General features: G+C 43.8%; 1 protein-coding gene across 4 annotated transcripts in view; it reads left to right on the top strand.

Annotated features, from left to right (window-relative positions):
• The window catches only part of LTBP2 (latent transforming growth factor beta binding protein 2), a 1,918,131-nt gene that overhangs the window by 1,614,237 nt on the left and 278,116 nt on the right, over window positions 1–25,778 (top strand). For all 4 annotated transcript variants that reach the window (XM_069637635.1, XM_069637634.1, XM_069637633.1 and 1 more), the window contains 2 exons: window positions 7,230–7,367; window positions 8,381–8,506. In XM_069637635.1, the coding sequence (XP_069493736.1) occupies window positions 7,230–7,367; window positions 8,381–8,506 (264 nt within the window). The remainder of the gene's footprint in view (window positions 1–7,229; window positions 7,368–8,380; window positions 8,507–25,778) is intronic.

Raw genomic sequence — 25,778 nt, 5'->3', positions numbered from 1 at the left:
TGTTAAAAACTGTGGCCGAGGGGTACTGTATAGAATTCCTCCAAAGACCGTGATACTATCCGCCAAAGTGAAAAAAGATGAAACCAGACCAACTCCTCATCCTGCAGTCCCAAGTGAAAAGCCTGCTTCAGAAGGTAGCTATAGAACTCGTCCCAGTTCTAGAGGTAAACAAGGGTATTTATTCAATATACTTCCTTGTACCCAAAAAGGATCTAACCATGCGTCCTGTTTTAGATCTGCGCCCTGCAAACAAGTATGTCTAGCCTCAAAAATTCAGGATGACAACTCTACAGGAAGTAATTCCCCTTCTAAATCCAGGGGTTTACATGGCAACATTGCATATGAAAGATGCATACTTTCATATTTCAATATTGCCAGCGCACAGGAAATACTTAAGGTTCAAGATGGGGGGAGACTCACTATCAATTCAAAGTTATCTCCTTCAGCATAGCCTCTGTGCAAGAGTGTTGACCAAGGTGCTAGCAGTAGTAGCGGCACACTTCTGCAGGCAGTCCATTCCAGTGAAGCCTTATCTGGACGACTGGCTAATAACAGGAGAGACACATCAGGCGTGTCTGCTAAATACCCAAAACACAATAGACCTCCTCTTCCAATTAGGATTCTCCATCAACGAGAAGAAATCAAGTCTAGTTCCCAGCCAAATAAAACAATTTCTTGGTGCTCTGATTCGAACAGAAGATGGCCTTGTCTTCCCCTCCAATGAGACGGTACAAAACATGCTGTTTTAAATCACTCAGTATGTAGGCTGTCGCGAGATGACCATACGAAAAGCTATGCACCTTCTATGAATGATGGCTTCCTGCATTTATCTAGTGCCACACACTCTCCTGCACATGTGTCCGATACAAGTGTGGCTCTCAAGCCAATGGTCTCAGGCAAGTGGATAGTGGGGCGATCTAGTGGTTGTCTCGAAAGCCCTTGTACTATCCCTGAGGGAAAACCTTATGATGGGAAAATCGTTCACCACCCCCTCAGTGGGGGCCACTGTCACTACAGACGCATCCCTAACAGGGTGGGGAGCTCACCTTCTCCATGTAACAACGATATCACTACATATTATCCCCACCAAAAATATCGCCGTATATATGGTTGTCTGGAACGGCCATAGGCAATATTCTTTGGGGGGGGTAATTTTTGGGGTTTTTAGAAGCAGGAGTTGCGGGGGTGTCACCAGCTCCTTTAAAAACAATGCAGGGTTTGCGAGGGTGTCCCCCGCAGGTTCCATGCCTTAATATCACTGCAAAAATATGGCGATATTTTTGTATGCCGATATTTTGCAGGGATATTAACACATGGAACCAGAACAGAGCACAGCACATGGTCGCAATCGGTAGCAAACAAGCCCATCAACCTCTTGGAGCTACTGGCAGTATTCAAAACACTTAAAGCATTTCAGCAACAACTACAAGGGAAAACAGTCCTAGTCTTAAAATACAGCACCACAGCCATGTTTTATATAAAGAAACGGGAGGACACACTCTCCAGGACTGTCCAAAATAGCCCAAAACATATGGAAGTGTGCACTCAAGTAAAGCATGTTCCTCTTGTCACAGCACGTTCCAGGGGAAAACAATCTTCTGGCAGACGTGCTTAGCAGAGACGTCGAACTATATGTAGTACACGAATGGCTCTTACACACAGGCATTTTACACAAAGTCTTTTCGAACTGGGGGCATCCTAAAATAGACCTTTTCGCAACTCAAAAGAACGCACAATGCTCAGACATTGCCTCCAGGGCTCCCCATCCAAAGTCCATAGGGAAAGGTCTCTGGATCAAGTGTTCAGGGAAATTTGCCTACACTTTCCCCCCCAACACCACTCCTCAACAGGATAGATCACAAGATGCTCCAGGAACAAGTTACTCTGATCCTAGTAGCACTGATGTGGGCTTGTCAGCCATTGTTCTCATGCATCATGCAAATTTCATTTTGTCCTCTGGTCAAACTACTGTGCCCCTTCAACATGCTCTCACAATGGTCCAATGACACCATCCAATCCTGGGGCTGGAGGGCCTGAAGAATCTGAGAAAGTGTGACCATCTTGAAATTGTCCTTCCTAAGGAATTTGTTCAAGTATCTAAAGTCCAAGATGGGTCTCAGTCCGACACCCTTCTTGGGGATTAGGAAATATGGAGTATTTCTCTACCAGGGTCAACATTTCCTGCACAAGGAATGGATCTGGAACCTTCAAGAATGGCTCCTAGTGGATGGTTCTGAGGTCTCTGAATGAAGGGAAGGCATTACCCTTGGACTATGGTTTGTAGTGCCCAAGCATCTGAAGTAATTTCTCACTGTTCTTTCAGATGCTGAGACAGTCTGCCTCCCACTGGGGTGTCGTGAGTCAAGACCTCAGAGGTTTTGAGGCGGGTGAAGCAGTGGCTGTTGGTAAAGATGCTGCTGCTTGGGCGGGCTTTGTACCTCTGCCTCGTCCACCACAAGGGAATCTTCTTTGGCCTCTTTCACCAGCCATTCCTCTCGCTCTTCCAATTAAGGAGTAGTAGCGAAGGATCTACCTCTCCAAGAAGTTCCACTGGAGTGAAAAGGCTGAGGCTGTCTAATAGCGGCACCTATATAGTTGGCCGTCGCCTTCGAGTCCTGCAGCTTCTCAAGGCTTTCTTCAGCCTTGCTGCCAAAAACATAAGACCCATCAAAAGGCATGTTAAGGAGTCTAGATTGCACGTCCGGTGCAAATCCAGAATTCCTTAACCATGCAGACCTGCGTATTATGGTGCTTGCTACCATGGCCCTGCTGATGCTGTCAGCCGAATCCAAACCTGACCGAAGAGACTCGCACATGGCCTCCTTGTGATCTTTTATAATGGCCAAGAAACCGTCTCTTTCCTCCCCTTCGGAAATATGCTCAGCCGCCAAGGAAATACAGTCCCATAGAGTGTAATTGAATTCCACAATGGCACATGTGGAGGTGGCGGATTTGAGAGCCATGCTCCCAGCAGAAAATACTTTCCTTGACCAGGCATCAACCCGTTTGTCAGCCTGATCCAATGGGATGGTTGGATAAGCAGCCTGCTTTTAGGTAGCAGTTGCTGCCTGCACCACTAGACTTTCTGGGGAAGGATGCTTCGACAAGTAGCTGCCGTCACTGGTTGACGGTCAGTATTTCTTTGTCAGGTTCTTAGTTACTGCCGAACTTGATTCCGGTGCTTCCCAATTAGCACTTACTCTCTTCTGAAGACCAACACGAAAAGGTAGGATAGAATCCCTTTGAGGAACCTTGTCTAGGATATGTGTGAGGTTATCCTGTTCGAATGACAGTGCAGGTCTGCTCCATCCCAGATAATCCACTACCTTGGACATTAATTGCCTGTAAGAGGCATATACATGCTCATCTGATTCAGGCTTTCCAAATTCTAATTCAGGTGAAGTGTCCACTCCACTGGCTATAGATTTTCATGCAGGTCTCTCGACCTGGATTCCTCTGATATGAAACTATCAGGGAAATTTGGTGTGCCATACTGCAAACCAAAGGTTGCACGCATCGCTGTACTCATAAATAGAAGTGTGAGACTTAAAGATATCCTTTCTTGGTAAAGGAGTAAAGGTTTTCTGTATTTCAGGTAAAGGCGTTGATGGCTTCGAAGGTTTCAAGCCAGGTGCCCATGGATTTGTCAATGTCATTGATGAAAACGTTTTCGGCTTTAATAGCATCGATGGTGTTGATGGCGCGGCTGGTGTCGATGGTGCAGCTCATGTCGATGGCGTTGATGGAATTTACGACTTCGACCTCGACTTGTCCTTTGACTTATGACTCAAAGGATTCCTCAATGACTTTTCATTGTGTCGAGGCCTCAACAGCTTTTAATGGGTATCTGGCCTTCGTCCCGAGCTCGAGGGCGCGCAGGATTTGGCTCGAGCCCTTTCATTACTGGCTTCAGATGGTAGGAGTATGGCCTACTTGCTTCGAGGGTTTCCAGCTCTCGAAATTATTTAGTATTTCCTGCCTGAATGATTCCCATTCAGCCGGAGTAGGGGCCTTAGTGGGACAAGATATAGTCCTCTCTGGAGAGGGGTCTGACGAGGACATCGAAGAAGGCGATTTTTGAAGCTTTTCTTCTATTTCCTCGACGACGATGACGAAGAGTGGTGAGAGCCACTCGTGACCTGGACCTTTTTGTCTTTTTCTGATGAGGAGAGTCGCCTCTCGCTTCGTCAGAAGAAAGTTTTTTTGACGGGGTAGTCAAAGGAAATTTCTTGGGGAGTCTACCTACTGTCCATTTCCCTTTACGCTGCTTCAGAGCTATTTCCGGTCATCGACTGACACTTTGAACAGGCTGAGGTCTTGTGCTCCACACCGAGACACCACAAGCATACTCGATGTGGATCCGTCAGGGACATCTTGGCAATGCAGTCTTGGCACTTTTTAAACCCGTCTTTGGGGTTGTTGGTGCCGAAGACATTTTCGGATATTTCTCAAAGACATTTCTGAAGGGCTCCTTTGTTCACGAAGTGAAAGCTTACTCAGAAAAACAGAACTGAAGCCAACGAGCGATGCGCGTGCTATATATACCTTCGATGAAATTATCCTCGAGACGGAGGCCCTCAAGGGACATCGAGTCGACTGCATCGACGCACATCGCCCTCTGACTAAATTCTTTATTTTTTTTTTTTCGAAGCAGCGGAAGCTGGTTATTGGCGATATCTAAAATGAGGAAAACGTGGGAGGACACAGTCCATTCGAACGAGGTGAAAGTTAACATGTGTTCTGAGCTCCTTAACAAACTCATACCCAGAAAGGATTGGTCCAGTAACCATGGCCCCCCTTGACTATGCCAGACCTACAAGTTTCCCTTTAATTGTGAGCAGGGTACCCTTGAGCCGTTCCTCCACTGTGCATCCCAAAAAAACAAATAGACTCTAAGCCCAGCTCTTAATCTCTTCTGGGTCCAGAGATAAATCTCTGGCCTTGTCCTCTTCAGTTAAATCTTGGCCGATGGCCCAAAGGTATCGAGGAGCCTGTGTTGGCAAGACTTGCTAGCCCTATCGACTCCCTTTGAAGTATCATTCTCATACCTGGAAAAGAACATACCTGGAAAAGAACGTAGCCATCTTGGGCTCTATAAATGGAGTAGTAGTGGCACCACCAGGAAGAGCTGATCTGGGCCATTCTGCCCCTTTTTGCTCTGGATGCAGCACCTATCTAACAGTGTAGGAATCTATCAGTGTAATCCCCTGCTGCTTGAGAAGGGCACTTTTTGCTAGATTTAGGGCATCTAATGTAATAGGTGTAAAACATGTGCTTCCCTAAAATGTCCCTGAGTCCAGAAGGACCCTCAACTGGGTCAAAAGGAACTGTATCTAAATCTTAGAGTCAATCACCTCCACATTAACTGCATCCGGAATGGGAGGGGAGCCTAAGACCTTGTCTCTCTTACCCATAATGTTTTCTTCCTCCAGGCAAGAGGCTCTGTTGAGCGCATGTCACAACTCTGTTATAGAGAGTCCCAGCACCGTCTTGGTTACCAGACTGCAGGAAATTGCCACATGGCTCCTTGTCCTTTTCCAGGTATTTCCATTTTGAAGGGGCTTTCTTGATGAGGACCTTAATCCCATGCCACCACTTCGAGACCCAAAATCTAGACTAGTGGCAATAGGGTTGATGGGAGCCCTTGAAGCCAATGCATGAGCGACTGTAGTCTCAAAGGACCGGGAATGTGCAGGCATCCTAGAGTAAAAGGTATAATCTACATTCTGAGATAGGGATGTGTTGATGAAGGAAAGAAACTGCCCCTGCCAAGCCTCCTTTTCCGATTAAGATTCCTCACGCTCCATGTCCTTATTCCCCAAGGATTCTGCTTTGTCAATACTGTCATCTACCATAGTAAGAAAAAGCTGAAAACTATTAAGGAAGAAGCACCAAGACAGAAAGCCCACCAGCACCAAGCCATCCCTGCCGAGCGAATTCAGTAAACATTTTTCCCTATACAGTAGAATGCGTCAAGTGCAAATGAATTTCCTCTATCCCTGCCCAGACAACCGTGTGACGCCTGGAGGGAGGTGAAGATCGAGAGGGACCTTCTGCTAATGGCGATCATGCGCGTAGAATAACTGGTAGCCCAGCCCTATGGCGCACGTAGCTTCCAGAGAATACAAAATGAAAAGATTTGCCATCCATGGGCGGACATGGAAAGCTGCCCATTGCAAAAGAAACCCTGTTCTGTGGACCCTGAGAAAACGACAAAAAGAGAACCAGAAGGCCTTGAGACTGCCATAGTCAACAACCAAACGTTCCTATGGAATAAAATAACTGCCTTACCCACCCCACGGCCCATTCTGGGAAAAAAGGTGAGTGCTACAGTAACACTTATCAGAGAATGCTGTGCAGAAGTAAGAAAAGAGGAGGGACTAGGGGCTGTTCGCAGTCCTATAGGATTTCTAGAATTGAAATTGGCCAGGATACCACTCACATGATAAGAGGTGGCTTATGGGATTTGTAGCTCTGTTTTTCTTTCTTACTGCTATTGAACTAAATAAAGAAAACATGTTGCATAATAGGAGGCCTCTAGTGTATGTCATAGAATTTAAAAGAAAATGCAGGAAGGACTGAAAGGGCAATTCTCTCATCATGATCTTTGGGGAACGGAAATATTTGTCTCCCATGGTGGGCTTATGATTGGCGCGGGTTATATGATTTCGTTTTTTGCAAACATGCAATGGAGGAACAGTGAACTCAAGGATTGTGTTCTTGTCTTGGCTACATTCACTGTGTAACTATGTAATTGATCCATGGAGGTATCAGCTGTGTATATTGCTTTTGGCTTCTATTACATGGCTCAGATATTTGGTGTCTGTTTCTTGGATCCTCGTGTGCAATTTGCTTTTGCTCATTGTTGTAGGAATGTTGGTACTTTATATATCCTTCCACTGGATCCTTCTGCGTGTTTTGGTTTTTACTCATTTTTGTAAGTGATAGCTGCTCTGTGACTGATCTCTTTTCAACCATTGTATTTGTAGTTGGCAGCTTGTATTGTGGATGTACTGGTGCTCTACGGCTCATCCATAAGTTAACTCCTTTCTGTGTATTTGTGCTTAGCACAGTTGTAGAATCTCCAGTGTCATGTGACTGTTTCCTTTTTTGTAGGGTCTTCTGTACCCTTTGATTGGTCACTCATGTGTGTATTAGTGTCCATCCTTAGTGTGGGGACACGAGCATTTGATGTTCCAACCAGTCTCATCATCATCTCTTCCTGATAGATGTTGATGAATGTTCAGATTATGGGGATCGTATCTGCGGGTCCTGGAAATGCCAGAACACACAAGGCTCCTACCGTTGCATCATGGGATGCCAGCCCGGATTCCAGATGGCAGCAGATGCAGATGGAGATTGTGCCGGTGAGTACACTTCTTCTCAGGGGACATGCATGGCAATATTCCTATGCTTTTCTTTGGAGAATCAAGAAAGGCTGAGGACATTTACTGCATGCATAATTACTCTGTATCAGTATATCTTCCTATTATGTGCTCCTATTGATCAGTGTTGGTGCATGCCTCATCCTCTCAATGACAGTGGGCCTCATTACAACCCTGGCGGTAGCCATGCCTGTAAAACAGGCACGGCTGCCGCCAGAGTTGCATTTTTACTGGCACCCGTCAATGAGGAATTACAAGGTCATTCTGACATTGCCGGACCCGGTAATTCCTGCATTGCCGGGTGCCGGTGCCTGTCAGTCCCCATTCCCTTTAAGCCCCATAGGGCTCAATGGGAATGGGGACGTCGGATGCACCGTCAATGACGGTGCTGGTGCATCCAACATGCTGCACTCGCGGGTGCCGCTATGCCCGCCAGGCCGGTCCAGGAACTAAGGTACCAGCATGCTTACCGGCACCGTAGTTCCCGGACCGCCATGCTTAAAATGAGGACCAGTGTATGTTATTGCCCCTCATTGTCATTGTGTAATTCCACACGTGTTTTAGCACATACCATACTCCTCAGTGTCATTGTACCCTTCGCCTCCCCGCTCAGTATTAGTGCATTGCCACTAACATTTCCCCTGTCTGTGTGTAATCCTTTCTCTTGGTATTAGTGCATGTTACAACCTCAACTTTAGTATGTAAACCTGCCCACCAGCATTAGTGCACAATCCACCCCTCTGTTTCACTGAGTATTCACTTCCTTAAGTGACATAATGCGCTCTTAACTTCACTGCGATTGCATGTTCCTACTATTGGCATTATTGCGTTTTACATCCAGCAGTGTCAGTGTGTGCTCCTGCTTCTCACTGTCATCTTGGGATCCTGACAACCATCTTTACTGCATGCCACACCATTGGTTATTGGCGCAGCCTCACAGCTCTTGCCCTTGGTTTCCTTCTCTGCATCATTACTGATGTGATCCCTTTCCACAGATATTGACGAGTGTGTCAATGGCACTCTCTGTGGCAGTCAGTCCTTCTGTGAAAATACGGAAGGATCATACCGCTGCTTGTGCGACCGGGGGTACGAACTTAGTCCCAGAGGGATTGGCTGTGTGGGTGAGTTGCTTTTCATATTCCTTGAGTAAACACAAATCCATAAAAACTTCCAATAAAACACAATGAGCAATGTTTTTCAAAACCCTAAAGCTGCTTAGAAATTAAACCAGCCTAGTTTTTAGGAACATTCATATATTAAGGGCCTGAGTCACAGAACGTGTTCCTATGGGATTGCGCCATTATAAAACACTTCTGTGAATTAGGCCCTAAATCTTGGTATAGTATGAAATCATTTTACTGGAAACAAGTAGACTAATCATTTTGGGGATTGGTTTGGCCCTTTCCTCCATTAGCTTTGAGTGGTTGGATTGGCTAACACTTCTTGGCACCATCACACTCCCATGTACTTTCCTATCTTTCTTACTAGACTCAGGTATTGTACTTTTCCTAATTGTCTGTGCTTTCTAATGGTTTGATTGGTTGTGGCTTTGTGTGCTGAGTGCGCAAATATACAGTTTGGCCTCTTGGAGGCAGTTGCCATTGCCCAGGGCCCGAGCAGGGACGCAACAAAGCTCCCCACTTACCTGCTAAGGAGTCCCCCTAGTGTTATGGGGTGTGTGTATGGTTCACAAGACACCAGGCCCCCACATCTCTTTCTAGCCAATGGTAGCATGGGGCATGCAGTGCAAGTGGATGCGCATGGTTAGCGCCCATGCTACAGAATCTCATCAGCACGTTTTGGTCTATGAGCTGGTGTAACGAATCCTTGGATGTTGTCACTCCTCCCCAGGGGGGAGCCCCTTCCCATGGGGCCAGGGATGTGAGACCGGAACTCGATAGGCCCCCTGGGGTGGTATTCAGTGGGAGGATCTCATGGGGAGAGACTCCCCCCTCTAGGGATAAGGATGACCATCCAAGGGAAACACGATATGCCAACCCTCCATCACCTCTACCCACCTCCTACACATCCTCCTATCCCCTCACTCAACACCCTGTAGCCCACACTTCAATTTGCTTCTGTAGCATTAATAACTCAGGATTAACTGGGGCACACAAGAGTATTTTCTTTTTTTTTTTTGCATTTATAGAGTGCACAGCAGCCCTCGGGCAAAAGTAGGAATGACTTTAGGAAGATTTCCCTGGAAGGTACTGGGATGAGGAGTAAATGCGCAGCAAAGAAGAGTCCTCATGAGAATGTACATACATGTTCTAGTTGTTTTGGTATACTCAAGATAAAAAAACAGTAGAAGGACTTACCAGAGCATCTAGCCTTCCATGGAAAAGCCGCGAATGTGATGGCGGTACAGCGCAGGAAGATGAAGCAAATCAGGATGCAGAGGAGAGAGGCGAGAGGTCCGAAGCCAGTCCAAGCAAGAGGGACAGCACGGCAAGCTACTGGACGTAGGCTCCGGGTATTCCTGAAGCCTGGGAGGTGCTGAGGAGAAACACTGCACGACCGGGAAGAAGTCAAAGTCAATGCCAAAGCCACCACAGCTCAGCAGAAGTCTGCAAAAGCTACAGGGACCTTACGTCTGTTAGACACTCAGATAAGGGATGAACCTTCGCAGACCACATAGATAGGTATGCGGGTTGCCGCAAAGGTGTTGGGGACCTGAGGGGGCTGTGTCAGATACAGAGGGGTAGTGGAGAGCTGACAACTCTTGTTGTCACTGGTGAGGGAGCCCAGGAAATAGAGAAAGCCAAAACGAGTCAGCTGGGAGACCCTACCCGAATTGTTGGAAGCCAAGGGAAAAGTAGAGGACATCTTCCTCATCACAGTATTAGCAAGTAAGATAAAAGGGCGGAAGCCCACAGAGCTGTGATTAGCAGGATCATACTTGGCAGGTTAGTGAACCAAGTTGGTCGAAGCCAGAGAAGGGAATCATTCCCCCTGGTATTGTGAACTTCCTGAGAAAGGCCAGGGGAAGGGAGTCATTCCTGCTGGCATTGTGAACTGCCTGAGAAAGGCCAGGGGAAGGGAGACATTCCCCCAACTGTTGTGAACTATAACAAGAACCCTGAGAAAGGCCAGTTGAAGGGAGACATTCTGTCAAAAAACCCTACAAGGTCCTCACCTGAGCCTTCTGAAGAGGTGTGTGGCTATGAATCTGTCTGAAATGACTTCTTGTTCTTCTTCTTTCAAGTCTTTCACTCCCTGTAGAGGTAAGGCCTGCCACAAGCAGTAGCTACTATGCCTGCCTGAAAACAGCCTGGGCAAGACACTAACTCCCCAGAACACCGAATCAAAGGGGACAAAGCCAAAGGCCCAAAAAGAAACCTGATGTCTCTGCCACTGATGTGAATTTTGTAGGACGTTTGAGAGCGCTGGCTGCGCAAAGGTCGATCCACAGGAGGAGTTGGTAACGTAGGTAGTAGAGGGAGCAGGTAGCAACAGACAGATAGAACATAAACCGCAGAGTGCGGAAGCAGCAAGCAGAAGGTCCAAGAAGGAAGGTAGCTGTCAAGCAAGGCAGGAGGATGCAGGTGAAATAAGCACTAGAAAGCGGGAGGGCAATGCAGGGGGAAACAGAGCGTCCTACCTAAAGGGAGAGAGAAATGGGTTGCAACGCACCATTGTAGCATTCTGGAGTCAAGTATATACTTCAGGTGGTGGCCATCTTGAAAAAGACTAGAGTAGGCAGTACGCTCGTAGAATGATGTGACGGCAAGCTAATGGTGGCCCGTTCTGACTCTGCACATATGCCAGAACGGGGAAGCCATGACACATTCCCCCAAATGTTCTGAACTATGTCAAGAAGCCTGAGAAAGGCAAGGGGAAGGAAGGCATTCCCTCTACTGTTGTGAATTGTAACAAGAAGCCAATAAGGCCAGGAGAAAGGTGTAATTCCCCCTGGCTGCGTATGGCGAAGAAAAATTAAAAGTCAGAGTCCTAGAGAAGGGAGTCAGTCTCCTGGTAATTGACTGTACAAGATAACTGGAGAAGGAGGCATTTTCCAGGAACCCAAAAGGGAAGAAGCAACTATGGGCAATAAGTAATGTTAATGTTTGAACTGGAACTTTATCCTTTGGGTTGAACTGAGAACTTTACTGCTTGTTGACATTTTCAACCTGGAACTTTGCTTTGTACCTTGGATTGAGACCTGGGTAAGGGAGTTCTTCCCGCAGGTAAAGACCCCACCCAACAACTAGAACTGTGATCCATTGTCCAGAAGAAGGGAGTCATTCTTCTGGACCAAGAAGAACCACCACCTCTTTAGTTTAGTTATAAGTGTAATGGACAGAAGCAGAGTTTTGACACGGGTTGGTGGACTCTTGACTTACCTGGACATCCTGACTGAATCCCTAGTATTGTAGTTGAGGTAGAGAAACCTTTCTTAGAATTAGGGAGAGGTAGGTTGTCTCTATATTTTCTGGTATAATAAAAGTTTATGCCAACAACTATGCCACCTGTGTGTCAGTCTCCTCCTTCTACACCCTTACAGCTGGCTTGAAATCTCTCAACCTGTTACTGTGGGAAGTCCTTTTTTTGTATTCCTTATTGCATGATACATAACCTTACACACACATATATTAAGATATCATATAGTACATTAAAACAATGCAGTATCAAATCATTATACCTAATTTCATTCAACTGTCAAATTAGATCTTTACATTATTTTTCGGACAACCTATTTAACAATACCTTTCACAATTTAATTTAATCATTCTCTTATCAAATTCCAAAACTTTACTACTGCAATCCTTACAGAGAGTTGATTACCCGCCAGGCACAGTATTAAAAAATAATCGCGTGAAATAAAATCTAATCCATGAACAAACTTCTCAAAATAGACCTCTCTCACAGATGTTAATTTATCACATTGCAACAATAGATGTCTGATGGTTTCTAATTTGCTGGGTTCCCTACATAAGCAAAAGATTCTCTTATGTCTAATAAGTCCCAATGTGGGACCCATAGCCACGAGGCAAGGCAGCAGATTCATCCTCAATGACAAGAAAACATTTTGGATACCAGCAAAGGAAATTTCACTATACAAGGATGCTGATTACCCAATAAATATGTGCATGTTATAATTTCCTGAATAGTATTCTTCCAGCCATCACTATCCAAATTGACAATAAAATCCAACACATATGTTTTTTACAGGAGGTAATTTCTAATACTAGTACTATCAGCTTTGCAATTTATCTTCATTGTAATCTTATCCATAAAATCTGTCACAAATTTGCTAAATATGTTTACCACTTTAATGCATGCCTCTCGTATTGCTTCCTGCATTAAAGCGTATATAGGATTTTCTTTTACTTTGTGGATTTCAATAAACAGTATGCACTTATTATTGGAAGCCATCGTGCTCAAGGCATCAATGACCAACTCCAGGCAAATTAATTCCACTGGCAATGCATTTGGGGTGCCTAGAAGGTATCGCCATATTATCGCCTTTCACTTATCTAGCCACTCATCCCCAGATTCAAGGCAAGATTCATATCCATACAGAATTGCAGGTACTGTATTTTGTTTATACACCAGCAATAAACCTTTAAAGTTATAGCCACATTGGTGTGACATCGTTTTTTATCGTCGCTACTTAGGTCATCGCATTCATGCAGGGACTATCCTTGAATGCAGTCTCACTAGTGGAGGTAGATAGTTATAGGATATTGCCCGTTGGACACTTTGATGTACAAGATTTAAATACTCCACTAGAGATTGCTTACCTCTTCTTAAATACATTTGCTTGGTTTTCTCCAAATTTACTTTCAGGCCTAAATTGCTTGAATAGGCAATCACAGTGTCCAACAATCTCTTAAAAACAATCAGGCTATGATCCATTAAAACAGAGTGCTTGGCATAACTCATGCTACAGGTATGCCGCCTGCCTATTCTAGGTGGAAAGTTATTAACATTACTTAGTTCCCTACCCACATCTGCCACATATAGATTGAACAGGGTTGATGCAAGCATAGGACCCTGCTTTAATCCCTAATTTGTATCAATAATGTGGCTAACATTTCCCTCATTGTCCAATTTGACAGACAACGTGGTATCACTATAAAGGTAGTCCTCAGTTGCCAAATTCTTCCCAAAGGAGGTCTCACTTAACGTTATCCAAGGCCGCACTACAGCCAATGTATGCAACATATAGTTGGGGTGCATAGGGCAACTCAGTACCACTCGTTTGCATGTTCAATATTAGATTATTACGAGCAGTACTTAAACCTCCCCTAATACCAGTTTGGAAAGGATGATATATCTTACATTGTTTCTCCCAAATGTTAATTTCTTTTAACAGTATGCTGCCAACATTTTTCCTGTGGACATCCAAAAGGGCCATAAGTCTACAATTTCCAGGTTCTATCCGACTACCCTTTTTTTAAAACCGGTATCAAAATGTAATGCTTTCATGAGTAAGGGATTCTGTATCTATCAATGATTTTCACAAAATATAAAAATGTATTATTGCTGTCCAGACCATCAGGATTGGACTTAATTACCATGCTAGCTAGCCCATCAGAGCCTGGGACACTCAGACTCTACATCTTACAAATGAGATTATATCTCATCCATGTCATACATTTAAAACTTAACTGTTTCCTTGTAATTGAGTATTTATGTACAAGATGACTGTCCTTTTTTATGATATAGGAACTTTATATGCAAACTCCATATTTTCTCATCAATGGTATTCGCTGGCGTATTCATATTTGTTCCCATACCATTATTGATCATTTGCCAGAATGTCTTGGAGTCGTTCTCTGCAAGGATGCATATCATGGTCTGCCATCTGGTCCTTTGAAGACACATCTTATGGTTCCTAAGCCAGTTATGATAATGCCCTTTAATTTGGCTAACCTTAGTTTTCAAATCATCATTCATTATCCCTCGTTCTATAGTTAGTGATCTGATATACCACCTCATGTGAACTTTCTTATTAGCAATAATGGCATCATGGAATATGCCACCTTTATGCACAACACATTTACCACCAAATATTCCAAATTTGTTAGTTAGACCTTTTATCCAATTAGTAATCTCATCATCATTTTTATCTACCAAACTGCAGGTTCTGTCCTCATTAAAAGGTTCCACATAATTATTAATACTTTCAATGTTCCTTTTACTCCAGACAATCCTGTTGGCTTGGGTGTTGGATACCACTCTGCCAATATGTCTCTTCTTATGACTTATCCTATTCTTTACTACAGTTACTCCTACTGCTACGTGAAATAATTTTTCCAATGTTTCTCTGTTGCAGTGATCACAGAACAACCTGCAGTGTAAGTCACTATGCCTGGTGCAGCATCACCACAGGTCTCATCTTGTTTACCCTATGCCCCTTAATGCTCTCCCCACATTCTTCTACTTAGTGTGGATCCGTTCACCTTTATATCAACCATCAGCGGGTCACACTAGGGCTGGAGCAACACATTCCCAGGATCACTTCTCCACCAATGGCCCAGTAGAGTCAGACCTCACAGAGACTTTCTCAATATAGGGGCATAAAAGTGGGTTTGTACCCCCACTTTCTCCCTCGGTGGCTCACTGCCTGCTGTCCTGCTACACCCCACCCACATTTCGGAATCTCTTTAATGGAACCTAGTGGTGCCCCTTGCTTCGACTTGGTACCAGGTCAAAGATCTTTCCTGGACAAACTCTGCTGTAGCTCCTGAAAATGTGATACACTCAGCAGAGAGGAGACAAGTCGACACACAAGTGTCCAACTTCCTAAAATAACCATTCCAAGAATCTTATATCAATAAATTGTTCAGGCAAGCCATTCGCAACAGCACTGTGATCTTGCCTATCTGGAATCCATGAATCATGCAATAATGTCACTCTCATAAACTCACTGCAAATCCTTTTCAACTTGTGTCCCAATCGGAATCTGCCTGATACAGAGACATTTTAGAAAGGAAATTAGAAAAACAACTTCAGGCGCATTATAAGGTAAAACCCACAAACAAAATCCAAGAAGCATTGGTGAATATCAGAAAGGATCTCTGTAGGCGAGGAAGGGCTACCCACAACTCTGATGCGTCTGGGCCTCTACGCAATGCACCACTGGGTAGACCAAAACATTCTGCTTAAACATTTGTAAACGTTGATGGGAAGCTCAGCTTCCACACTGGAACAGATCAAACTATTTCTATGGTCAAAGCCACCATATCCTAGTAAGCTCCTCTAAATCATCCTAGTGTAGTCTCTCATGCAGGGTTGCCAGAGATTTTCCCTCTTACCATTACTTTCCTTCACCAATGCTGTGTGCATTGTTACATTGGAGAGTTGGGGGCGAATCATGGATAACCTCTCAAGGCTGCTCTCCTTTTAAAGAAAATCTGAACAACATCTATTGTTGGATGGGTTACATTTTTTGCTTCCTTAATATGTCCAAAACAGAGATATTGATGCCTGATGACTCATAAATCATAATAACATTCACTTAGCGTGGATATTTAAGAACATCATCAAATGTGACCCAGAAAGTAAAGAACACAGTAAGTATATCCAAAACAGACCCATCATTCTCGCCATAATTAGTGTTCAAAGGCACAGATTGTCAATTGTCCATGATATAAAATGGCCTACCTCTTTCAAATGAATAACCATCTGAGGCTGACAAGATTCATAGCCATAGCATTTGTGGAATAATGTAACAAAAATACACCCTCCAAAAAAGGCTCATTGATTACTTAATTGATAACAAATCCAAAACACATGGCACAATTTGTCCTCAATAGGAACGAGAAAAGCAAAACAAACCTGCCATTAAAGTATCTTACTACATCACTACTTACAAGGGCAAAATCACCCACATAACATCACTCCTACCTGTGCCCCTAATCAGAACCTCATGTTGAGCAACACCTTCAAGATCTCCCAGACAAGGTTCAAGGGGATGAAACATCATGGCAGTTCTGCTTCAAGGGATCTTCGTCCAGATTGATAAACTCTAGAAAAGATGTAAAAAGAAAAAATGTCACTTTGAGCCACCCTGCCTTCAATGACAGTTCAATTTTCTGCTTTATGTAATAAGGTTTAATAAGCACACATCTATTTTTTCAAACATTGCTCCTGATATAAAATTGATTCTTAGTCAAAAATGTTGACTTCGCTCGAAGCCTTTTATAACCTGATGCATATTAAGACTATTTTTTGGGGAGGTATGGCTATTTTTTGCTATGTTTTACCTCAATTTTGGTTTTGCTCACTGTGCCTTCATAGAAAATGCAGGTGCTTTTTAACAAAGGTGCGAGCTGTGGTAGGTCAAAAAAATGCCAAGTCATGGAATCAGCCATCTTTTTCTGGAGCAACATCTGTGGTAGCCTCTGACACCATCATGGCATTGGTGGCATTACACGCATCACTGCAGTAAACAGTCAACATTGAAAAAGTTAAGGTCGAGAATCAAGACAGTGATATGGTCACTGTTGAGAGGATCTTCAAGAGCAGGACAAATTTCATTGTCAAAAATACTAACATTGAGGGACTGATCGCCATTGGTAACCTAAAAACCACAAATCACGATATTGAAGTGTTATGATGGCTTACTTCTAAGGAGTGTCTTGCTGGTAACACTCCATATAGAATGTTTACTATACAATGTATTATATGGTTTAGGTTCCGAGCACAGCAGTTTGTGATGAGTGGCTAAAGGGGATGCTGTGCGGGGCTCTTCTCCTGTGCAACTTAAATAAAGAAGATATATACCTATCACCCCCCTGTGATTTATGCTTCATTACAAGGCTATGTCAAGGGGCATAAGCGCCTCCATAGTCCATGTAGAGACACCAAAGATGCCTGCAGTACCTCAAGGAACTGCATCCTCCAGAGGAACACAATAAAAGGCCCAGGCTCAGATTGCCAATGCATTTCATGCTTTCTTCCATCCCTTTTTCAACTCCTACTCCTCACACTCCATGGGCACAGTCCCCATCCACCACTGATTGCAGTAAGTACCTTCCCTCCACCCCAATCTCTGGATTTCATCCCACACAAGTCTCACTGCATCCCACACAAGACTCACAGCTCAACATGCTCAACTTTTTGGAGGCTAAGAGATCAGCTCCAGTGAAGCTCAGCAGCCACCTGTGACCTCAAAAACTGAAGTCCTACATTATTTCTGAGAAGCTACAATCAAGGGAATCACCTCACAATCTATCATTAATATGGTACCTAGTATCCTGGTGCCAGTGATGGAGATATTCCTTACACATGCCTCATGACAAAAGCATGACAAAAAGGTAGAGTGCCTAAGTCTGATCCTCTATTTCTGAGGTAACACCATTAACTGGACGTACAAGTGGTTGCAACAGCCAGAAATAAGTAACCCTCAGGATCTTGGTCCCCTTCTCAGTCACCAGCGATGCCTGAGAAGGCGAGAAGGAAAATGGATGCCCCAGTCAAGAGAGCATATATCACGGTTTTAACCACCCTTAGAGCCTCAAGCTCATCCACATTGCTGGGCAGGTATGACAGAGACCCACAGCAGTCTGTTCAACATTGTGCTCCATTTCTGTTGGAAGACAAGAAAAGGGATGTCCATGATATAATGATATAAAAAGAATGCTGTTTGGTTCCTGATCAGCTCATAAATGACTCAAATGATATTTGTGAATTGTCAGTGCAAGTGTACTGTCATGGTCTCAAACTCCATAGGCAGTCATGGTCCTCTCCCAGCAAAAGATCTTCGACCGCCCTTTCTCAGACAACCCTGTTTTTGCCTACCATGCAGGTAAGGAAGTTACCTGTATGAAGACTAAAGCTGACACCTGGAAGGCTTGGAGCTGAAGAGAAGAGACTATTGTTATGACCGGCTCTTGGTCATAGGGTTCACTCCAAGGGACACTCAGGATACACAGGCCAGGTACGCATAGTGGTTACTTTATTAGCTTCTTAGGTTACAGGATCAGATGTCAACAAGTCATTAGGAGATAAAGAGGAAAGGGACAGGAGCCCACTGGCTCCCACCACCCAGGCTCACATAATCTAACTGCCTGGGTTAGATCCCATTCAACCCCAAACATTCTAATCTCACACTCCAGACTCAGAGCCTACATTCTGATGGTGACATCAATCCTGGCTCAGCACACATGCAAGTATAAGAGCCAACCCTAACACCTCCTTTCCTACAACAAACAAACACACCTCAAACACACACTTAGAGAAAGCAACCCTAACAGTTCTGCTAACACCAGAGATTGAAACACCTTGTAACTGCACTGCACGGTATTTACTGAAATACAGTAGTTTTTGGGGATGATTAGTTTATGCTTGCAGAAGAAATTTTGGAGTTTCATTTAAAAGTAAAATGTCATAATGGATTGAGCAACGATGTGGCAAGCAGTGACTGAAGAGTACTGTTGTGCATTAGTAGTGAATTACCATGAGAAGTATTAGTGAGAATGATGTTGCACTTAGAATAGGAGATGCATTTTATTTTAGATGTAACCATTTTGAGGCATTGCAGGTTGGTTGTAGAGTTGGCCCCAGTTGGCAACATGGACGTTTAGGTCTCATTTAAAGTTGGTTTCCACATTTGTGTTGTGACAGGGGTTGTGTGTGAGTGGCACATATGAGGTTGATTGAGGTGGACAATCAAAGGGTGTTGATCCTATTATGCTTAGTATAACGTTTTGAGGCATTTTAGCATATTAGGTTACCTGTTTAATGGCGACATGGACTTTTAGAAAATGTGACTTGGATGTACTATGTTTCAATGTTCTGATCATCCTAAGACTATGTTTTGCTTGTGTGTGTGTGGTGTGAGATTTGTGATCTTAAAGCACAATAAGAGTGATGTTGGTCATTAATGGTTACCACAATCTTTGAGTCATTTCAGCATTTAGAGTTGCCCATGCTTTAGCAACATGGACTTTTAGGAAATGAGATCTGCAATTTATAATGTGATTATTGATATGTCATTGCAATGCTTACTATAACCATTTTTGAGGCATTGTAGGCGTGATGTTCTGTTTGTGCGTGTATGGATGTGCAACCCATGATGACTGCCAGAGTGACTGCAGCGCTCCTTAGCAGTTAACATTCTATGCCGGGGTTGTCTGTATTTTGAACATCCTGTGTTTGTGTGTGTGTTGTAGCAGTATGTGAATGTTTTAGTGTTGGTGCATGACCAGTGTTGGGTTTTGAAATCTTTTTTATTGTTTTTTGGAATATGTTTTAATTGATGTACATGACCAGGGTTGGTCAGGGGACACTGCGGAGTTGGAGGTGTTTGGTGTTTTGAGGCCCTGTGGGGTTAGTGATGTTACTAGTGGTAGGCTAGTATAGAAGCTAGTTGGAACTTTGATTAATTGGTTAGTGACTCTGAGGGGTCCAGAGGTACCTAGTAGGAGACTAGTACCATAAGCTTTGCAAAGCTGTGTTTTTGTGATGATTGGTGGCTCTGAGGAGTTCACATGAAACCTAGCGAAGCTTTTATGTTGTTTTGGATTGTGGCTCTGCGGAGCAGTCCAGAGGCATCTAGCAGGGGACTAGTGCCTGAAGCTGTGTGAAGCTTCTATGTTGTTTTTGAAGGTTTCTAGCTCTGCGGAGTTTACTTGAAGCTGTGTGAAGCTTTGATGTTTTTGGTGACCCTGGAGTTGTTAAGGTCCAGGGATTGCTTGGAATTATGTAGATGCAAGTTACATTGCATTTAGTGTTTTCTTTTAACTTTAGGTGACTTTTGGAATTGTTCTTGAGTCCGCTCTTGATTAATTTCAGAAGCCTGGCAACGTTTCATCTGCAGCTGTGTTCACTTTGGGGTGTTTATTTGGTTTTGAAGGGCTCATTTGTCTTGCCAACATTTGTAGCGTTATGCTGGTGGTGGTTGTTTAGTGACAGCTGGTTGCGTTTCTTTATTGGTGTGATGAGGTGAGTGACTGGTGATTAGGTGTGTCTGTGTTGCTTGAATTTTGGAATGGATTTGACAGCGGCATGAGTTGTGACTGTGGTTTCTTGGTGACCCAGGTAGATTGTTGGGTTGTTAGTAAGTATCTTGCGCAGTTATGACAGTACCTGGTTTTTCCCGGTTTTGGGAGTTAGTACTCGGAAGTGGCAGTCCGAGGTTCCTTTGTGGCAGAGAGGAACGGAAGGAGCTTTGGTTTGGCTGGTCTTGGTAGTGTTGTGGTTTGTTTGCCGAGGTGGGCGGTTAGTGCTCGAAAGTGGCAGTTCGAGGTTCCTTTGTGGCAGGCGGGAACGGAAGGCGATTTGTGATGTTTTGATTGGTTAGGAATGTTAGTTGTGGCGGCTGGGACTGTCATAGGATGTTAGTTACGCCTGTTTGTTCAATCTCTGGGGTTAGCGGAACTCTGCTTAGAGTGAGGTGTGTCTTGCTGTTGTGAAAGTGTGTGTTGTTCTTTATGCAAGAGGAGGAGGTGTTAGGGTTGCTTTCTCTAAGTGTGTGTTTGAGGTGTGTTTGTTTGTTGTAGGAAAGGAGGTGTTAGGGTTGGCTCTTATACTTGCATGTGTGCTGAGCCAGGATTGATGTCACCATCAGAATGTAGGCTGTGAGTCTGGAGTGTGAGATTAGAATGTTTGGGGTTGAATGGGATCTAACCCAGGCAGTTAGATTATGTGAGCCTGGGTGGTGGGAGCCAGTGGGCTCCTGTCCCTTTCCTCTTTATCTCCTAATGACTTGTTGACATCTGATCCTGTAACCTAAGAAGCTAATAAAGTAACCACTATACGTACCTGGCCTGTGTATCCTGAGTGTCTCTTGGAGTGAACCCTATGACCAAGAGCCGGTCATAACAACTATCCCATGTCTTCCTATCGCCAAAAAACAGTGAAGAGGTTTCCAACAGTGGACTTAACCTTCTACAGTCATCAGCCACAATACCACCAGCAACATCCACAGAAGTCTTCCTAACTCTCAAAAAATCTCAGTGTCTCTTATGATTTTTCACATCTCATCAGCAAGATAGTTGGCAGAGTTTCAAATCCCCTAGCTTCTTGAAACAACACCACATAAGTAATTGGGTACCAAATTGTGAAAGTTGTCTATACAATCAGAATGCATTCTGTTCCAAGCAAAATTTCACCTGGAAGACCTTCACACATGGACGGGTAGGTACAAGAAGTCAATGCCCTGTTTGAAAAGAGTGCAGTGGAAAACAGTGCCAGATCATCAATGAACAAAGAAGGTCTAATGAGGTAAAACAAGGATCAATGTAGACTGCTCATCAATCTTAAAATGGTAAACAAATTGGTGAAAAAAGGAGAACTTTGAGACACCAGATCTCCCCTCTACTCTAGAAAGGAGATTGGCTGTGCACTATTGACCTTCAGGATGCACACTTCCATATCCTCACAGTTCAGAAGAGATGGATAGTTGTTAGGGGGTTTTCAGAATTGGTAGTGAAGTGTTCTGGGAGCTGACGCTTGTTAACAACACTGAGCAGTAAGGTTTAGACTAAGGAGATCAGGGTTTTGGTGTAAAATACAATGTACACAACAATGGTCACAAGCTACCCTGCTACTCCCTCCACCTGTGTTTACGAATATGCAGCTTCTGAATGTATCTCAAGCAGTCACTTTTTGAGATACATTCTTAAATGAATGATTTGGTCAAAATCTTTTATTGCCCCTACGGGTCGGCCATGTGTTTTTAATCCTAAGTCACTCGATTTTAGAAAAATTTCCTATGGACCTTATCTGAGTTTTCGTCCATTAAACGCATGCGAAAACAGGCACCAGGGAGCTGCCATTTTGTGATAATCCTATCATTTCCCCCATCGCCCTGGCTGACCTGCTTTTGCAGCACTAAATCATATCCCCCGCCCCTGAGCCTGACATTATCAAAACATTCATATTGTGGGATGTTTTTACCCATGCATCCAAGCCCTACCATAAAACTGGCATGGAAAACATCATGATGGCCAGAACTCCCCAGAGAGTGCACAGGGAAAACATGAAGAATAGGCTGCCACCCATTTTTGCCTATGTTGTGAGCACAGGAGGGCACTGCCTAAAACCACCATTGGGCTACACACACAGTAGCCTCAAACCATTGGGAATGGCAATGCTAATTGCCAAAAAGCAACTCAGAACTGTGGGGAATTCATTTTCTTAATCCCAAAAATGGTTGCATTACCAGTACTCACCACTATCAGAAAGCCAGCGTTTTAAAACCACCAGACTTTTGTGTAAAACTGAACAAATGAAACAAAACCAGACCAAGGAAAGACTTGCTAAGAGGTGGATACAATGTAAAACTATATTCTGAAATGATTTGAAGGAAGTAATTATTTAATGTATAGGTAAAAATTGTCAGTTTGATTTGAATGTAGAAAACTGGGAACAAAAAGTGACATTTAGCTGAAACCTGGCTTAATGAAACTGAATTCTGCCTGACAACTACCCCCGACAGGAGTTGAAACTGGATCAACAGCCACTCTTCCCAGGCCTAGCTGCATCCTGCTGCCCCTTGCCAAAAGGAGTTCACCTCTCTGATTAGATTAGGGGTGGAGCACCTGGGAACTGGAAGGGACAGAACAATGCAACTTCCTTGACTCAGGCAAATGTTATATTGGGGGGTCATAAAATAGCTTCCTCTTGGGAGAAACTGGGGGGCAGCTGTGCCTCTGTGAACAAGCTGGCTTGGGGGAAGTGGATAAACCAGTTATTCCACCCTGTGATGTGGGAAGCCACACCCCTTTTTGACCAGAGCATAATTTTAAAAAGATAGATAACTCATAGTGCAGACTTGTCAGAATTATATAAGTAATATCATTATGTTTGTGATTTTTCTGTGAACATTTTAAGAGGCGTTAGGACCCTGTGGTGTATTCTGGGGGGTTGCTAGCGGAAAATAGGGTCTCACTCCAAATGTATGCAGGTTAAAAATCTGACACTTTATCATCTGTAACCCATATCCCTGGTGCACATTTGTGTAAAATCTGGAAAGGTTTAGAGGTCGTTATCTGGATGAAAAGGGGAGAATTCTGTTATCAGTGGACACGACATCGTACAAAGACAGGGATCTGATGGTTTGGTGCTACAGAAAATATGTTAACTGGACCTATAATATTAGAAAAATGGTACGTAGATAAATATGTATTTGGGTCAGAAATAGATTTGTGTGCAATCTGACAAGGGGAGGTTCCTCTGACCAAAAAACCTACAGCATCACTCTGACTCACATTTCCTTCCCCCAATCAAGGGAGAGAGGAGGAATTGGCCAATGATAAGTGAGAGGGGCAGGTTTAGTTATGACCAACGCACACACCCATTTTCAAAACACATAAAAAGAGACTGCTGGGACAGGTTGAGACATTCAATTCCATTTGCTGCGGAGCATGCTGACCGACGACTTCACATCCAGAGATCCAGACTTCAAATCCATCAATCTCCAGAACCTGTAGCAGAAATTAAATCCAGAATTTGTAGCAGAGAGGCCTGAATCCACCAGCTGAATCCTCTTCAGCAGGCCTCAAAACTAACCAAACTATTCAACAGCCGGGCGAGCTGTTTGAATTTTTGCCGAGAATTTTTGCAAGAACCTGTAGCAGTACCCACAAAGCAGTGTTACATCCAGAATCCAGAGAGGCTAGACCAGCAGAGCAGAGCTGACCCAGATCGCTGTGAGTAGAACCGGTGCCTGATTGACCCGCCGAGCAGACAGAACCGCAGCCGGACGTGTTGACCAGATCCGTGACGAGGCCTAGTTCAAATTTATATTGTGAGTACCTAGCAGAACTGTGCAGAACCAATCTCTTAGTTAAAATAATCTAATCCAAACCATTTTAACCTAAGTAGAACTTCCTCCTAGAAATCGTGTCATCTGCCATTTTTAAAGCTGCACAACTGTCACCTGTCAATTCTGCCGCTGCAAGCTGTCACCTGTCATTTTGAGTTTACTTTAAATCCGAAAAACTACCTTTATTTAATCGTCCGTACCTCAGGAACCGTTTGGGCTAGGAACGAAATTTAACTTTCATCTCATCTGAAAGCTTAGAATCTAGGCTTTCCAACGAGCCTAGAACCGACTTCCTACTCCTTATACTTTTACCGCAATCGCGATTCACGCACTCGCGAAATTTACCGCGATTTGCGATTTTGGCTCAATTTCTCCACTTGTCAAAATAGCAGCTCCATTCTTTCTTTTGTTAAAATCCGTTTGCAACTTGGTAATAACTCATAGAGCATTGCTAAAGTGAGCCTGAACTAATACCAACCAGCATCTCTCACTTACCCTGAATCTCTAGAGGGAATTAAAAGCAATGTTAGGGCCTTTTCACTTCCTTGCAAACCACATTAAAGTAATTTGCCTGTGTTTAAAACTCATCCCTGTTTTCCCTAAGCTTGCTGGGAGAACTGGAACTGTGTATTGCATTATAAAGTGTGAGTTGTTGGGATTCTTGAAGACTGTGTGCTCTCCTTCCATTTCTTGTATTGCATAGGGGGGGATTGAATTGTCAAAAGAAAAAGTGATCATATTACCTTTTGCTAAAATCATAACAAGTTATTTCTGTACTGCATTTTATTCCTCCTTGCATTTCCTTGAAACCATCAAGCATTTTCAGCTACCTCATCCTCTACACTACTCCTAAGTAACCAAATCAGTGTACCCCTGTAACATTATCCATTGTTGATCACGGTCATATTCTGAAGTGTGATATCAGTTATCAATTTATTTATAAAGTGTGATAGATATATATTGTTGAATTGTCCAAATAAACCTTTTAATTTGCAAAACAAACCTACTTCTTGGCTCAGTGGGGTCAGGGGGATTCTAAGAGGGGGGTGTTTACAAGGGTTGTCATCCAGAGTACTGAACTGGATATAAAAATACATCAATAAGGGTTTTCCTCAGCATCCCAGACTAGGCATTGACTTAGCTGTATTGTTGTTTGAATATCGCTTACAATATTCCCCGCCTCTCTCCGTGACGTTACTGTGCTGCGTAGGCAAACGCGCCCAGTCGTCTTCTACGCGACTTCACACAGAACCCGGAAACCAACACAGATCAGCTCACAACACAGCGCGCCACAATTTGGAATATGAAACGGTACTTTAAAATCAAACAGCAACACAGTAAATTTGGTAAAGTACATTTATTTGACATTAAATGTTTATAGAATATTCAGCAATTGCCATATGAACTCCGAAAGTCAATTATTTTCTTTTATCTCTATCCACAAATCCGTAACATTTTATCGTGAGTCACGCGCTGTTCCTTTATGGTACACAGGGTGTTGGTTTTCGTTCAAAGAAGCACTTTTGTCGCACGTTGAACCGCAAGGCTGTTCCATCAAGTAGCCACTAGGCCAGCGATAGGTTGATATGTTGCTTCTAGCCGCTAGTACCGCGTAAGGGCATATGGGCCCTTGGCGATCGTCCCATAAGATCATCAGGATGGTGCAGTTG

This window comes from Ambystoma mexicanum, chromosome 14 (genome assembly GCF_040938575.1).
Source record: "Ambystoma mexicanum isolate Mex_15411 chromosome 14, UKY_AmexF1_1, whole genome shotgun sequence".
NCBI classification, from domain to species: Eukaryota; Metazoa; Chordata; class Amphibia; order Caudata; family Ambystomatidae; genus Ambystoma; species Ambystoma mexicanum.
Note: the sequence above shows the minus strand (reverse complement) of the source record. Positions and strands in the feature narration are given on the sequence as shown.